Genomic DNA, 15,199 nt, shown 5'->3' on the forward strand with positions numbered 1-15,199 from the left:
CAGCCGACATGGCCGTGACCATCTCATTCTCGCAGACATGTCCCTTTCGTGGTATCCATACATATGTGCAAAATGTGCAACTTGCCTTCGACCACCGGGCCGGCAATCTCCTCTCAATGCGCCATGAACTCCATGCGCAAATCACAAAATCATGCCTCCCACCGTCCACCATTAAAAATCCTGTGCTCCGACTGGGGTATCAAAAAGGTCGTCCGAACAAGCGATTGTCGATGAAGTAAAATGTAAAGATCCGTGAAACTCCAGTCGTAGCAACTCTTCTTGAGTGCTTCTGTACAAGGGTGCGCAATTCGTCGAGCAGAGATCAATCGTCATCTTCTCCGGGTGATGAGCCTTCATTGCCCTCGCCCTTGTGCACCTTGCGATGTCTTCGCAGGTTGGAGACGACGGAGAAATGGCGGCCGCAGCCTTCGACATCGCAAGCGAATGCTGGAAATGGTGTCAGTGATTGAGCGATGTCATGATGTAGCCATGTCAAGAACTTACGCTTCTCGCCGGTGTGGCTGTACATATGTGTTTGCAGCGAGCTCGGTCGTGTGAATCGCTTATCGCAAATCTTGCACTTGTGCTTCTTTTGTGAGCTCGACGACACCTTGGAGCTGAACTGTCCCATCATGGACTGCGGCGCTGGAGGCATGGTTCCTCCGACAAGACCGTGCGGTCGTGGAAGAGTGCGCGAGCTTGGCATGTCGACGGATTCGCCGGCGGAGCTGTAGTCTCCTACTGATGCCTCGCTGACGGAGCTGTTGTAATATGTTGGATATGTGCTCGCCGACGAGATCGAAGAGTGTTGTGAGTGGCCGGTCGGGAAGCCATACGAGTCCGTCGTTGGCCGCGATGGGTTCGCGCCGCCGTACATATTCCTGGGAGTAATGTCGGACTGGCTCATGGCGACCATGCCGCGGCTGGCGTCCAGAGCGTCACTGAAGCTTTGTCGCTCAGCTTCTGAGGCATTGTTCAGTCTGTCGGAAAAGTCAATCATTGAGCTCTGGCGGATCTTCTGGATCGCGATCGGGTCGCCCAGAAGCATGGTGGAAGTTACTGACGGGTGCGAAGCGCGCCTGTCTCCTTGATAGCCGTATGTGGGAGGGTATTGGTGGGGTGCCGGTGCGGGCGCATATGAGCCCGCGGTGCTAGCCGCGGATGAGTACGGCGCACCGTACGGGCGGGGAGCGCTCATTCCATCTTGAGTGACTTGTAAGCCGACCTGATCGCTGTTGTAGAGGGCTGGGTCCAGTAGATCTATACCTGATGCCATAGCGGGAGCTGGGATGCTACCACCGTATGCAGCAGAAACATTGGGCGCCTGGACGTACCGCGCATCGCTGCCACCTGATGTATGTGGCATGGATGTCGCGTACATTTGACTTGGGTTGGAAGCCCCAGACGTCCAAGGATTCGTGAACTGCGGCGGGTGCGGGTAGAACTTTGCGTCGTAGCCACCCATGCTGCTGAATTGTTGGCGGTTGTCGACGGCCATGGTTGCCATTATGGATGAATGTGTAGGATGGGTGAAGCAAGGATAAAGAAGTGATGTCTCGGTCGGTATGGCAAGTAGGTGAAGATCCACGCCTGAAGATGTTCGGGTTTCAGAAACGTGGAGAACTGGACGATCCGGGCGCAGGAAAGATGTGCGGGATCAGCGTGCTTAAGTGTTCGGGATGCTTAAAGGCGGGCAGGGATCCGACAGGCCGAAGAGATCCAAGGTGATGATGGAGATGTCGATCGATGGAGATTATTCCTTGGGAGGGCGGGATGCGGCTGTCAATGGACGATGAAGGAGACCCCTATGCGACTAGAAGCGGAGCCGCTCAAGGATAATCCGGCGGTGTTTCAAGGCCAGAGCAAGCGTGCGAGGTCGTCCGAGTGATGGTGGGAGAGTGCAGCGTCCCCGAGTCGACAAGATCGTCAGGACAGGACGGGCCAGGACGAAGAGGGAAATTGATGTGATGATGGGATGGTCCGAGTGTTGTGCTGTTTGAATGATGATGCTGGATGGGATGGTTCCTGGTAGTCGTCGCTTTTGCAGGGCAGGGCGACAATTACAAACAAGAGGATTGTTCAAAGACGGGCAATCTTTTGTGGATCAAAGTGCAGATCTTGCACAGAGATGGCGAAGGGGCAGGGCCTGTCGCTTTGATATGTGTTCTCCTCCGAGCCCTGCAGTGCCCATGACGGAGTGGAGAGCAAGCCACACTTGCAATCGAGAGCACCCTGGAAATTTGGGTGGTGCCAGTCGTTGTTGCTGACGGGTCCCCCCCGGTCGGCCTGCTGCTAGTGCTGCGTCTTTGCAGCCAGTGAGATCATTCCACGGTACAGAATGGCCACGAAGGGGGTCCGACGGCGAGGTTACTTGAGTCGTGTGTGCGCCATGGTCTTGCTGGACCTGGACGTCGATGTCTTTGGGCGTCACTACCACTAGTTCACTACTGCTGCAGCGCTGCTCTACGCATTCTGTTTCCAATAGATACTGTATGGCACCATCGTGCCGCCTGGATGGGTCGACCTACTGCATCTCTAGAACTACCAGGCTTGTTGTGGCTCTCAATCACATTCACAAGCATCGGCTCAACTGCAATCACATGATAAAGTCCTAGGCCGGTGCTCGTCGACCTCTGGCTCGGGAGTCGAGACTCGTGTGTTGCACCTGGTACCGGTTCTTGTGAGCATGCTGCGAGTACAGTAGTAGTCTACCTACCCCTCCTACCAAATCAACCATCGCTACTCCGTCGATGAGGCACTACCTATAGTTTTACCAGCGCCAGCTGTGAGACTGAGCTTCGTGATTCGTGATTCGTAAACACCCACCGGGACTTGCTGACCTCCATGACCTGCATTCGCAAGTGCCTTGCCGCCATGGTATAGAGCCTTCCAGAGCCTTAGACTATGCGCCATCTCCGCCGACCCCTATTCCCCTCATCTGCCTACCCACTGGCTCAATGTTCTCCACTGTTCATGATTCGCTCCGTCGCAGCAGAGTTCTGAGGCCTCATCAGCACGTACGTATTCTCTGTGATGAGGGTCCGTCAAGGTGCTCTCTACTCCAACGGTCGCAATCAGCCAAACGACCATTGTTGGGCGCACCTCACTCGTTGGACGAGTAGCGTAAACGCTATGCGACTCGATGGCCCTATCCCTATTGTCCGCTAGCGCCACTGGATCACTCCTTCCAAGCTCGTCAGCCAATCGTCAACTTCACCCTGTTCCCTCCCGTCGTTCTCCTCTCTTTGCGATGAGTTCATGCCTTTTCCCTTTCCTTTTGCTCGCCTCTCCGCATCATCGGATGTGAGAGAATCGGCCCAACGCTTGCACCGCCGTGGTAATCACAGACACGTGTGCTCCACCCGCAGTATCTCCCTCTCTTCGTCGCTTGAACTCTAACTGCCTACTCTCGACCGCAACGGACTGGCGCTGCAACTTCCTGATGCGACCTTCCCAAAGGCGATCCATCTCGGTCTTGAGATCCGGGATGTGCTGTCCGATCCAATGCTCCCATCACCGTGCCTCCGGAGGTGCGCGGCTTTGCTTTGATGTTGTTTTCTTCTCCGAGACCATCATCTCCTGCGACGACGGCTCATATCTGCACCATACAACGAAAGATATGCTGCCGTGTTCTGCCGTCCACTTTGCCCAGATCGTAGCTCTTTCACCCATCAAGCTCGTGCAAGGCCGAGCTGCTGGCCGAGCTCTTCTCTCAGACTGCGGTCACCACTGTCGCATCTTCCGCGCCGAATGAACAACCCACCGGGCGGTGCTCACGCCAGACTTCGCGGTCGGCTCCTGCGCGCGATGTGCCGCTTGCAAACCTTATGTGTTATACACCTCATCTTTGTCTTGAACCTGACCAGTAATCACACTGGAGTTCGCGCGACTCAAGAAACATTTTACTAGTGAATTCGGCATCATGCCGATGTGGAAGGTACGCAAAGGCTACGAAGTGCAGAGGGCGGTGGGAGCAACCGGGCTCCCCTCTCGGTCCTGCAGTTTCCGCAGCGCTGACTATTGCTTGGTAGCGACGAGCTTCAGTGTTCTGGTATGACAATCACCATTGGAGTGACTGAACAAAGACCGAGAAACTTGGTTGGCAAGGTGAAGTGCAGTGAAATGGGACTGCCATCTCGTGCCGACCAGGAAGCTCAGATCAACAGCGCCCGGAAGTCTGCGACACGTGTGAGAGATCGCCTACGCGCGCGTGTGTGATCGTCCGCTTTCAAAAATGATTGTCGCCTTCTCTATGATTCTCGACCAACCCAGACTTCAATGCAAGATGTTACACTTCCTCTCTGGAGTAACGAGCTCGCAAATCCTCTCGACCTTCGCCCCAACGAGGCTCCACCACCCTCTGGCACTAAATCAGCCAGTGGATCCACCTTGCAGCCATCGTCGATCAAACGAATGCAACCCAAGACGCCCCTCGCCAACGCAGCATCCCAAACGGGACCCCGCAACAACGTTGCCGGTACGAGCTTGTGCGTTTGAACATACGAGGCACTTGAGCATCACGCTCCAAACTCCATCACATCGCTTATGTGCGCCTCATCTCAATAGTGTTAAAGCTAACTCTAGCCTTTTCCGTTGCATTTCCGGGTCATCTTCAACTCCAAAGACTCCTGCACGGCAATCTTGCAATTGAAAAGGGGACTTGGTGAACCGTGAAGACCGTGGATAGAAAGCAAGAAATTGGGGTTCCTGACCTTCGCTCCTCCCGTGAACGGCTGCTAGTGTCTTGGTGCAGCATATGGCCGGTGCTTCCGAGGACTCTCCACCACCGGTCAAGGCGACGCCGACAGACCAGACGAGCCAGACTTGATTCGTTTGCTTCACTGTCCTCAGAGTGATCATCTCTCCAGGCGTGCTCGCACGTCGTGCTCTGCCGAAGCCGTCCAAAGGCAGAGATGAGTTGGCTGCTTGTTCCGGCTCAAATCGAAGACTGCTCCTGCTTTCCGGTTGCACATGCGTCGCTATCCTCTATTGCATGTGCCATTCACTTTTTTCGCAACTTGGTCATACCATCGAGATTCCGTCGGTCCGCCGATGCGGTTCTCCGCGCCCATGTTGTCGGGTTCGTCTCATCTCATCCACGGCGAGCAGCCCGGTCCCGAGCGATGCTGTGCATTCGAACAGGAGAGACTGGTTCAACGAACGATCTCGCTCCGTGAGCCGGATCGCTGTGTCGTGCTGGAGCTTCTTTGCCGGATCTTCATCACGGCTTCGCGGGAAGATCTCCCTCGCCCTGCGCTGCAGATCAACGGCTCAGCTCACTTCAAGTTTCATGGCTGATCCGCCAGCCGACTTCATGTCTTGGTCGGAGTTCCCTCGCTGGACTACACTCTGTATACCTCTATTTCCAATGCTGTGTAAACCACAGAGACCGAGACATGTACCATCAGCCAGGAGTGCGGATTCGAAGCACGAGAAAGAATGGATCTTGCATCCCTTGCATCAATCATCATGTTCTCAACACCGTGGGCTTGACCTCTCAAACGAATCATAGAGGGGAAGAGTTGGTTGATTGATGTGACAGAGCAGGAACAATTCTTCACTTCCCTGCCGGCACTCACTGATTAATCTTTCGACAGGCATGACACCTTCCAGCGCCTTTATGGCGAGACGCCTTGCGAGCATTCCATCTCGATCGCGGACTGTGAAATTCATCCCATCACTCTTCACCCGCACCGCCCTGCAGAATCTCCTCCAAGGAGAACTCGACATCGCTTCCACCAACATCGCCCGCCTCCTTCCAGAATTTGCTCAAATGCCTGTTTCCCGAGTCACAAATCACGGTGACGATCCTCTTCCCCTTGTCCATCTGCTTCGCCAATGTCGCCGCCGCCACGAGATTCACCGCCGAGCTGGCGCCCACAAAGAGCCCTTCCTTCTCGACCATCCACCGCGCCATCTTCATTGCCTGTTCGTCTGTGACCTTGATCGCATCGTCGATCAGATGCAGGCCCGCGTTCATGTTATCCGTCAATCGATTTATACCGACTCCCTCGACGATACTGTCGACTTGATGCCGTCGGCGGGTCCCCTCAGCTTCTGTCGATGAAAACATGACGCCGTACTTGATCTTGTTGAACAGTCCCGAGCCTTGTGGGTCTGCGAGTACGACTTTCATGTCCGGTAGTAGCGGTTTGAGAGCCAGTGCGACGCCTGAGATGGTTCCTCCTGTGCCGGCTCCTGCTATAAAGGCATCTAGTCGCCCACCTGTTTGGGTGTAGATTTCTGGTCCAGTCGAGGTTTCGTGGGCGAGGTAGTTGGCTGTGTTTTCAAATTGGTCGGCGAAGAAGCCTCGTCCTTCTCGGTTTGGGTCATCTGTATGCTCCTGCGCTCGACGACGTGCAGTGTTGACGAATTGATTCTGATCCACAATGCTGGCGGGACGCACTCGCTCTACTGTGGCCCCCAGTTTGAGGAGGAGGTCGCTCTTCTCCACCGAGACATCGTCGGGCATGCAACTGGAATGGGTTCAGGTAATGTGTCTATAAAACTAGCAATATGGTTCGTTACATACATGTGAGCTTTGTAGCCTCTTGCTCTGCAAACTGCGGCCAAGGAGATTCCCGTCGAGCCCACGGTCCCTTCGTAGACAGTGTCACCTCGACCCGGCTTGAGTAGTCCCGCCTCCTCCGCGCAGACGATCATTGACAGAGCAACACGGTCTTTGGGTGAGTTTCCTGCTCCGTTGAGAAGTTCGGCTTTGGCCAAGATCTCGCATCCTGTCGCTTCACTGAGGGCTTTGAGCTTGATCAGAGGCGTGTTACCGATCAGACCTTCCACTCCTTCGCGGATGTCTTCGAGCTCAGGATGACCTGTGCCATGTCCCTTTAGCGCTGCGACTGATTTCCTCCTAGTGTGATCTTCAAGGCGGAGATGATCTGGCTGGTTGGGATGCGGATTTGGACGTTGTAGGTTCCGAAGATTGCGATATCGCTGTTGAAAGGCATGCTCGAGATCCGGATAGAAGTCTTTGAAGCCCAAAGTGGCTACGATTCCCAGCAGGAACCCACCTGTTGCCGTGAGCTTGTTTCTATTGTCGACAATGCTCTCCCACAAGCCCTGCCAGATGTCGGTGAAAGAGGTCATGATAGAGCCGGCCGCTGGGTCTCAATTGCGATCATGGTCGACGTGTCCACTCTTGCGAACTTCCTCTGCACTGCTTCCGGGGTTTCTATTGATGGAGAAGAGATGAAAGTGTCAATGACAAGTTCAATCCTAGATGATGGACGTAAAGGTCTCGGCCTTGGCGCGCTCGAACCTCCGTCTCAGCTCCGCATTCACGACTTCAAGCTTCATGCTATTTTGATTCGTTCACAACCTCACATCCTCTGCTCAATGGACTCGCCGGCGGTGAATCGCTTGTTCCGAAGATTGGCTGGCCATCACTTCTGCCATCATGCGCATCAGGCTCACCGACCTCTCTCTACTACACAAATATGCCGCGACAACAAGTACACGCGATCAGGATCCCGGCGAGATGTCAAGACGACGTCCGAGAGCTCATGGCAGCAACGGACCGATCACTTCCCCGAGGACAAGCGAGCGGAGTTTCAGCGATATCCTAGCGTGACGGCGGACGCATTACGGGCGAGGAGGGAACGGCCGCGGCGAGTGAAGATGTTGATGAGGGACTTCATCGAGGACAGCCTGTACAACCCGCATTATGGATACTTCAGCAAGAATGTCACCATCTTCTCGCCGGGAGCTCCGTTCGATTTCAACAGCTTGAAGGATGAGCCGGAATTTTATCAAAAGCTTGGGGAGCGCTATACGGAGTTTGAGGACAAGCTTGACGAGGAGAATCCGAGTGAGACGAGGCAGCTATGGCACACGCCGACAGAGCTCTTCCGCCCATATTACGGAGAGGCTATCGCAAGGTATATGGTGGCCAACTACAAGCTCACGCTGTATCCGTATCATGATCTTGTCATCTACGAAATGGGCGCAGGAAACGGCACGTTGATGCTCAATATCCTGGACTACATTCGTCACGCAGACCCAGAGGTGTACGCGCGAACCAAGTTTCGAATTATAGAAGTCTCCAGCGCTCTAGCTTCGATCCAAGCAGACAAGCTCCTCACCACGGCATCAACCAGAGGTCACGCAGACAAGGTCCAAATCATCAACAAATCCGTCTTCGATTGGGACCTCTACGTCCCGACACCCTGCTTCTTCCTCGCCATGGAAGTCTTTGACAATTTCGCGCACGATGTCGTACGCTACGATCCCTCCACCGAGGAAGTTCTCCAAGGCTCTGTCTTGATCGACTCCGACGGCGACTTCTACGAATTCTACTCCCGCACCCTCGACCCCGTCGCCGCGCGCTTTCTTCGAGTCCGAGATGCCGCTTGCCAGGACCGATCATACCCTCATCCTCTTCGTCAACCTCGCTTCATCCGCCAACTCCGTCACCAACTCCCCTTTGCGCCCAATCTCACTCAACCAGAATACATCCCCACGCGCCTAATGCAGTTCTTCAGCATTCTCTCCACCAAATTTCCTGCCCACCGGCTCATCACCTCCGATTTTCACTCCCTGCCCCAAACGATCAAGGGCTACAACGCGCCGGTCGTGCAGACGCGATACCAACGGCGGACAGTACCGGTGAGTACGCCGCTGGTCCAGCAGGGCTACTTTGACATCTTGTTCCCAACGGACTTTGGGGTGATGGAGGATATCTATCGCGCAATCACCGGGCGGTTGACGAGGGTCATGACGCACGAGGACTTTTTCCAGCGCTGGGCATATGTGGAGGACACGAGGATGCGCAGTGGTGAAAATGCGCTGTTGGGCTGGTACAAGAATGCCAGTGTCATGTTGACTGTGTAGTGCGTACATATGTCACGATCAAACGAACTGCCTTGATGGCGAGACTTCTCGCCTGACTATAGGATTTCACTTCGTGCGCAAAGGCTCAGACCAAGAGAAGTACGGTGACACGCACATATATTGATGGCGGGCACGTAATGCATATAGCTAACCATGAAGTCGGTCCGCCGTTGTTCACCGCTGTACGCTGCTCCTTGGACATATATCACCGCTAGCACTAAGTCATGCATATGACATCCATCAGTGTCGCCTCCGTCATTGATCATGCCAGCTCGTCTTCATTCGGATCAGCCAGCTCTCTCACCGGCGTCTCAACCACTCTCCTTCCATAACCAAATCTATCGCCAGCACCGCTCGCAGCCGGCGATGCTCGATAAGCAAAGACAGCCGTAGGCGTGCCAGCTCGCTGTGGCGTAAATATTGGCATGCCTGTACTGGCTCGTCGTGGGGTCTCGTACTTCCTGAGCTGCGCTATGCGGTGTCTGGGATGAATGGCAAGGGCACCATCTGACACTCGGGACTTGGGCTTTCTGAGCACGCTGGCTGGAGTGGATGGCTTGACAAAGGCTGTCGAGCTGGTAGGAGCAGGTAAATTCCGGCTGGATTCGCTCGACAGTGGGAAGCCAGTTGGAGCGGCGGTCTGATGCTGGCCGGCGGTCTGCTCCTGATGGGAGATGCCCGGCCGCGCGCCATTTGATGATGTTGGCCTCTCGTGAGATGCAATAGGGCGCCTAACCTCTACAGTCTCCATGAAATGCACTCTCTTCTCAGATGATCTCGCCATCGGCACAGGTGAAGACACCTCTTGGCTGTTTTCTTCATCGCTGTCAGGAATCTCTCGGAACGCGCCGGACGGCTCATTCACCGTCTCCACCTCTGTGCTGGCTTGAGTAGATCCTGTGGACCTTCGCAGTCGGGCCCGCGTGGCCACGTTGGAGATTGGCATGCCTGTCTCCTGCTGAGGTGTGTACTCGTCGTCGTCGTCATCCTCACTATATTTGCGCATTTTGGACCCACGAGGCCTGCCTCGCTTAGGCTGGACAACAGTGATACTATCGGAGTCTTCAAGGGGCAAGACAGGAGCACAATCGTCAGCATCAGGGTGAATAGGCGCAACAGGAGGCACTCTCGACTTCGAGGACGAAGGAGAAGCTGCCTCTGTCCGAGAAGTGATGTCTCGCTTCGTTGGCCGAGAATTGGTGGTAATCTTAGGCTTGCCCACAAGATGGTCGACATCTTGAGCCTGCTTCACGGCTGTAGAGGAGCGATCCCTAGTAGCTTGCTTTTCCTCTCCTACTCTTCGAGCATGTCCGCGAGTTTTCTGTGGTCTGCTGGCAACTTCAGGACCCACTCCAGGCCTGAGACGAAATTCTCTGCCGCGATGTGTCTCGACAGGCTCAAAGTGATCCTTGTAATTCAGCTCGGTAAGAATGCCACTCTTCCATGTATCCGGAACAGCCCGGTAGTACTCAAAATTGGTTTGTACCCATGCAGCAACTTCTCTGGGAAACATTGTCTCGGACTGACTTGCCTGAAAGGCCATGTGCACGAGTTGCAGCATGGAATATCTGGGCTTCTCTGGCATGACCAAGGATTCTTCCGAGCCAGAGCCACGAGAGTGATGGATGGGTGCGCTGAAGACGGCGGCGCTCGTGGACTCTGCCTGCGCGTTGTCAAGGATCGCATCGGCACTAGCAGGAATTGCGGTGGTAGACGTGCTCGAGGCCGGCTGATGAGTGCCACCCTTCTGCCGCATGGCGGCTCTACCTTCCGATTGCTCGGCAGCGTGCGTTGGGCTGTTTCCCGCAACATCATCATCCAGCACTGGCCTGCTCTGACGCTGGAATTGGGAGCCTGGAGCAGCAGCGGGCCCTGGTGAGGCCATGGTGAACCGCGGAGCAGCTTTCGTTTGTGTCACAGATGTATCGTGAGTCGTGTCATGCTGGCTTGTCCCGGACGCTGGTCTTGATGCCGCTGGAAACGTGGGAGCGGATGCTTGCTGATGTCGGACAGTTGCGGAGGCTGCCACGGCATGTGCAGATTTCGATTCGAGAAAATTCGGGAGCTTGGGCTGCTGTGGAGCTCGACTGAGGAAATGCTGCAAAGCCGCGCTTGAAGCAGTGACCCGTGGTGACGATTTCGAGCTGATTGTTGATGACACGCCGGCATTAGCCCTGGTATCGGCTGAACGAATCTCGGAGATGGTCGACGTTCCCTTGGTAGCATTGGACGGAGCAGGTCTGGCTACACTATGGCGCAATTCCTCGTTCAATTGCTGTGAGATTGCAACGGTCGAATTGTCGTCGTCATCATCAAGCGAGATGGGATCGTCAATGTTGTGACCGCGCGAAGCTTTGCCACGAGTCTGCTCGCTGACGAAGTCCGACAGGCGTCGGCTGTTGTTCAATGCGTGTCGCAGCAGTCCAGGCTGTACTCGTGCTTCTACCATCGTTGCTGATGGCAGGCTTTGGCGTGTGTTGGAGCGGGCATTTGCCGAATGATGATTTTGTGATGCCTTCGTGCCTCTGCCAGCAGTCCGCTGCGCAGCATCGGGCCGAAAAACGCCGGGAGCGTTTCCTCCCTGCCTGGCACTGGGGTCACCTCGCCGTAGAATGTCCATATATCGAGTGCTAATCGAGTTCACGCTACGTCCAGGGAGTTGAACAGCAATGTCATGCCACCCATAGCCCTGCTTCTCCCTAAGTTGCAAAATGGTGTCGTCTTCTGTCTTCGTGAAAGGGTGGCGCATGCCCGGGCCATGATTGGAAGATTGCACATCACTCGGGTGCCGAAATGGAGCTGCGGACTCAGAATTTGGGACGTACGTGTGAGGGGCAACAGCGGGACCACGAACGGATTGAGCGTTGGTACCGTGCTGTGGCGGAACTGCGAATGACGCGCCGTTGTTGACAGGCCGCGCGTTGACCATCGGTGCCAGCGATCTGTACGGTGTAGTGGATTGGCCGCTGGCAGCGTGATAGAAGGTTTGCGGCGCAGCGTCGGTCCTCCTCACGAATGGCGTGGTTGCTATCTGCTGCTCCCTCTCTTTGCTGGCAAGTAATTCTGCGTGTCTGATCTGCAATGTCTCCGCGGTTCGGCCTGGGAATGACGGAGCAATGGCCTGCCACGACAGATTCTGGTCGCGAAGTTGCAGTATCAGTTGATCCTCGCGAGGATTGAAGGCTTTGGGGTCGCTTTGAGAATGGAGCAGAATAGCAAGCTCTGGATCGACCTCGAACATTCTCTGTTCCAGTGTCATCTCGCTGGGATCAACAGGAGGAAGCTTCCGCTTTGCTGGGGCAAGGACACGTGAGTAGCGCTTCTGGATGGAGTGCAGCTGTCGGCCTCTGAAATGCTGAGCGACGTTGTTCCAGGGTACATGATCGATTTCCCTGAGTCGGACTATCAGAGCGTCTTCCTCTGCAGAGAAAAGAGCACCGGTGCGCAGCTCGTCCGGTAGGATTGATGATCCGCTGCGTGAAGACTCGACAATCTCCTCATATCGACTTTCAAGTCTGGCCTCTGTGTGGTTATCCATTATCTCAGCGATCTCGTCCCACTCGAGCTCGCGGTCTTCTCGAAGCTCCAGCAAGAGCTCGTCTTCATCGTTGTCCCATTCGGGATCGTGAGGGGCGGCCGGAAGGGGCGGAGCGGGCGGCGACTGGTCTCGCTTCGCAAGCCGAGCTTCGAGCAATCGGCGACCAGCTCCTAGTTTACCCTGAAGTACCCGTCTATAGTGGCTCTGAATACTGAAGGCTGTACGCTCCGGTAGGTGATCAGCGATCAGAACCCATTGAAGTTTGTCGATCTCTTTCAACCTGATGATGGTCGCGTCTTCCTCAGCCGTGTATGGGACAAGCACTCCTCCCGGAGACTCTGCATCGGAGATGACTCGGGAGGTGTTGGCAGTATAGAGCGTGGCGGGGGTCTCATTCACAAAAATGTCATACTCCTTTTTCGGAGTTCCAGCAGGAGCGCTCGGCACTGATTGTTCAGGTACCACAGCTGATCGATATGGAACCTCTCCTGTGTTCGAGCCAAATTGCGTTGTTGGGAAAGGTGTTGTCGCATGACGACCGGACTCACGCTGCGTAGGTGCGGTCATTGCAAAGTTATTCGCGAGCCATGCACTTTGGTCGGTGGGTGCTCCCATCGGGTACGGTTGCTGCGTCAATGATGGCGCAGAGGGCTGCGTAGAGGACCGTAGTCTCGAGGGCGATCGGATGGCCCCGTTTGGCTGCACATCGAGTGCTGAATTTCCAATCACGCTTTGCACCGGTTGCGTTCTTGTGAAGGGTGCCGCGGCGGGTATTTGATGCTCAACGAGAGGGAGCGACTGTCCGGTACCACGTTTAGTTCGCTGCAGCGATGGATCGTGTCTGCTTGTGGGTGCTAAGCTGGGGCCCAGAATCGAAGCATGTCCGACAGAGGCCAGGTCCGTGTGCGCCGGATGTCTTCTGAGGCTCGCCTCGGATGCACTTCCAGGCAATGTCGTGTGACTCGTGGACGCCGCCTGGAAGGGCATTGCATCTGCTTGCGTATGTTGGGGGCCATCGCTAATCGAGGGCGCCTGCTGAACCACAGACGACGTGCGCTGAGGCTCCTTGCCCCCGCGGCTCAACTGCGAGATACGCTGCGGGCTTTTCTCCGATGCACTTTGCCCTATTCGAGGCTTCACCGATCCCTCAGCTTTGCCATCAGCAGCCCTCGACGACGAGTCCATCGCTGCGTCATTTGCACCGTCGACCAAAGCAGGAGTAGATTGGGCCGATTCAAACCTGATGTCGAAGGATGAGTCTCCACTGGACTCGCCGTCCTCCTCGAGATCCTCCACCGAAGGGGTGGGAGAGTCGAAAGGCTTCATTCGACCATGATAGTCGTAGTATCTACCACACGACGTACATAGGTCTTCTCCATTAGGGCCAGGTTGCCAGGTGATGGAATTTGTCAGGCTACAGTTTCCGCACCGCCTCAAGTCCTCCTTCTTAAGAACAGATGATGCGACGAGTGAAGATCGCAATACCCGTCGAACAGGAGTTGCCGCATTTGCTTCTTTCCATGTGTTCTTCTTTTGTCTTCCTGTCGGAGCCCAAAGAGAACGCTGGTCTGGTGATGGCGCTTGGGGCGAGGTATTGTCAGCAGGCGGGACAGGGCTTTTCATGCGCCGCTGTTTGCGTCGAGTGCTACGATCATGCGTGATCTCAGGATAGTCCCACGCTGGATCGGTCGTGTTGCTTCTGGAAACAGGGCGGGGATGTCTCTTTCTCTTCTTGGACGTGCCAGCCATGAGCTGGGCGAGCTGATTCGCGATAGTCAAGCCAAGAGCTTGAATGGTGTCCGTGTCAACCGTCGGGCGCTTAGCTTTTGATGCGAGAGTAGACATGGAGGCCTGCAGCGCGGGTACCTGAGCGAGCAATCCTGTTGGGGTCGATGTGCCTGATGCGCTGTCCTCGATCGATGCATCCAGGTCGTCTACGGGCGTGGTCCCACCGACGAGAAGTTGGGCCAGGCGTGGTGGTGGTCTCTTCAAGGCGCGGAAGGGTTCCACAGTGGGCAGCCTCTCGAAAGTATCAACATTGTCGCCTTCCTCCGTCTCGTCCGTGCCGTCGCTCTGATCCTCTTCATCGTCCTCGCCGTCGCCGCTCTCGTCATCGTAGTCCTCTTCGTCATCCTCCTCCTCCTCCTCGTCGTCGTCTTCCCCTTCATGCCCTAGCTTTTCCTGAAACGTCTTCACGAATCGAGACGATGCACTCCTGCTCTGTCCCGGGTCGGCCTCGTCGCGCATGTTCTGCAAGTGCCCATTGTCCACCACGATGTCACCAGACTCGATGTCGATCTCGTCGCCCACATCAGTAAAGTCGTGCTCATATTTGCGGAAGATGCGCTCGAAGCGAGATTTCAGCTTCTGGTCGTTCTGGTTCCGTGCCAGCTCCAATTGTCGCACTTCAGCTTCTGCTGCCGAGGGAGCTTCGGGCGCTGGAATACTCCGTTTGCGCCTGGCCATGTTTGCGAGGGAGTCGTCGTATGAGGACGTCCATTGGTGGAGGTGTGAGCGAATCAATCTCAGGTGTTCGTGATCGCAAAGCAGACGAAGTCGCAACTTGAGGAATGAAGTGTGACGCGCCTGACCGCGAAGAGGGACGCGGGGCTGTCAAAAGGGAAGGTGTAGCGAGTCGCTTAGTAAGCGGGCTGCTGCTGCTGCTCCAGCTGCTCAGACGACTCTTTCCCGTCCACTCTGCTGGCTGTCAACGACAACGCAATCGATTGCCTCCCAGGAAGCCAGATCGTTGCATAGTAGATCGGATGCTGGGACATGATGTCTGATCTACCAGAGAGTGCTCCACGCAGATAA

At 55.5% G+C, this 15,199-nt stretch overlaps 5 protein-coding genes across 5 annotated transcripts; 2 read left to right on the forward strand and 3 right to left on the reverse strand.

Annotated features, from left to right (window-relative positions):
* Positions 1-322: 322 nt before the first annotated feature.
* Positions 323-2,107, reverse strand: MYCGRDRAFT_100355 (uncharacterized protein; the record flags this gene model as incomplete). The annotated part of the gene is made up of 3 exons (XM_003852388.1): positions 323-447; positions 505-761; positions 876-2,107. 3 exons carry the CDS (start codon positions 1,505-1,507, stop codon positions 323-325), a joined length of 1,014 nt encoding a protein of 337 aa, XP_003852436.1.
* Positions 2,108-3,868: 1,761 nt separating this feature from the next.
* MYCGRDRAFT_104671 (uncharacterized protein) lies at positions 3,869-4,282 on the forward strand (the record flags this gene model as incomplete). The annotated part of the gene is made up of 2 exons (XM_003852327.1): positions 3,869-3,937; positions 4,032-4,282. One exon carries the CDS (start codon positions 4,054-4,056, stop codon positions 4,216-4,218), a length of 165 nt encoding a protein of 54 aa, XP_003852375.1.
* A 1,395-nt stretch (positions 4,283-5,677) lies between these two features.
* On the reverse strand, positions 5,678-7,154 carry MYCGRDRAFT_72623 (uncharacterized protein; the record flags this gene model as incomplete). The annotated part of the gene is made up of 2 exons (XM_003852387.1): positions 5,678-6,476; positions 6,533-7,154. 2 exons carry the CDS (start codon positions 7,102-7,104, stop codon positions 5,678-5,680), a joined length of 1,371 nt encoding a protein of 456 aa, XP_003852435.1.
* A 199-nt stretch (positions 7,155-7,353) lies between these two features.
* On the forward strand, positions 7,354-8,847 carry MYCGRDRAFT_72625 (uncharacterized protein; the record flags this gene model as incomplete). The annotated part of the gene is made up of 1 exon (XM_003852328.1): positions 7,354-8,847. The coding sequence occupies one exon, from the start codon at positions 7,354-7,356 to the stop codon at positions 8,845-8,847; it is 1,494 nt and encodes a 497-aa protein (XP_003852376.1).
* A 262-nt stretch (positions 8,848-9,109) lies between these two features.
* Positions 9,110-14,851, reverse strand: MYCGRDRAFT_93545 (uncharacterized protein; the record flags this gene model as incomplete). Its single annotated transcript, XM_003852386.1, has 1 exon — positions 9,110-14,851. One exon carries the CDS (start codon positions 14,849-14,851, stop codon positions 9,110-9,112), a length of 5,742 nt encoding a protein of 1,913 aa, XP_003852434.1.
* Positions 14,852-15,199: the final 348 nt, after the last annotated feature.

Source organism: Zymoseptoria tritici, chromosome 5 (genome assembly GCF_000219625.1).
Source record: "Zymoseptoria tritici IPO323 chromosome 5, whole genome shotgun sequence".
Classification (NCBI taxonomy): Eukaryota; Fungi; Ascomycota; class Dothideomycetes; order Mycosphaerellales; family Mycosphaerellaceae; genus Zymoseptoria; species Zymoseptoria tritici.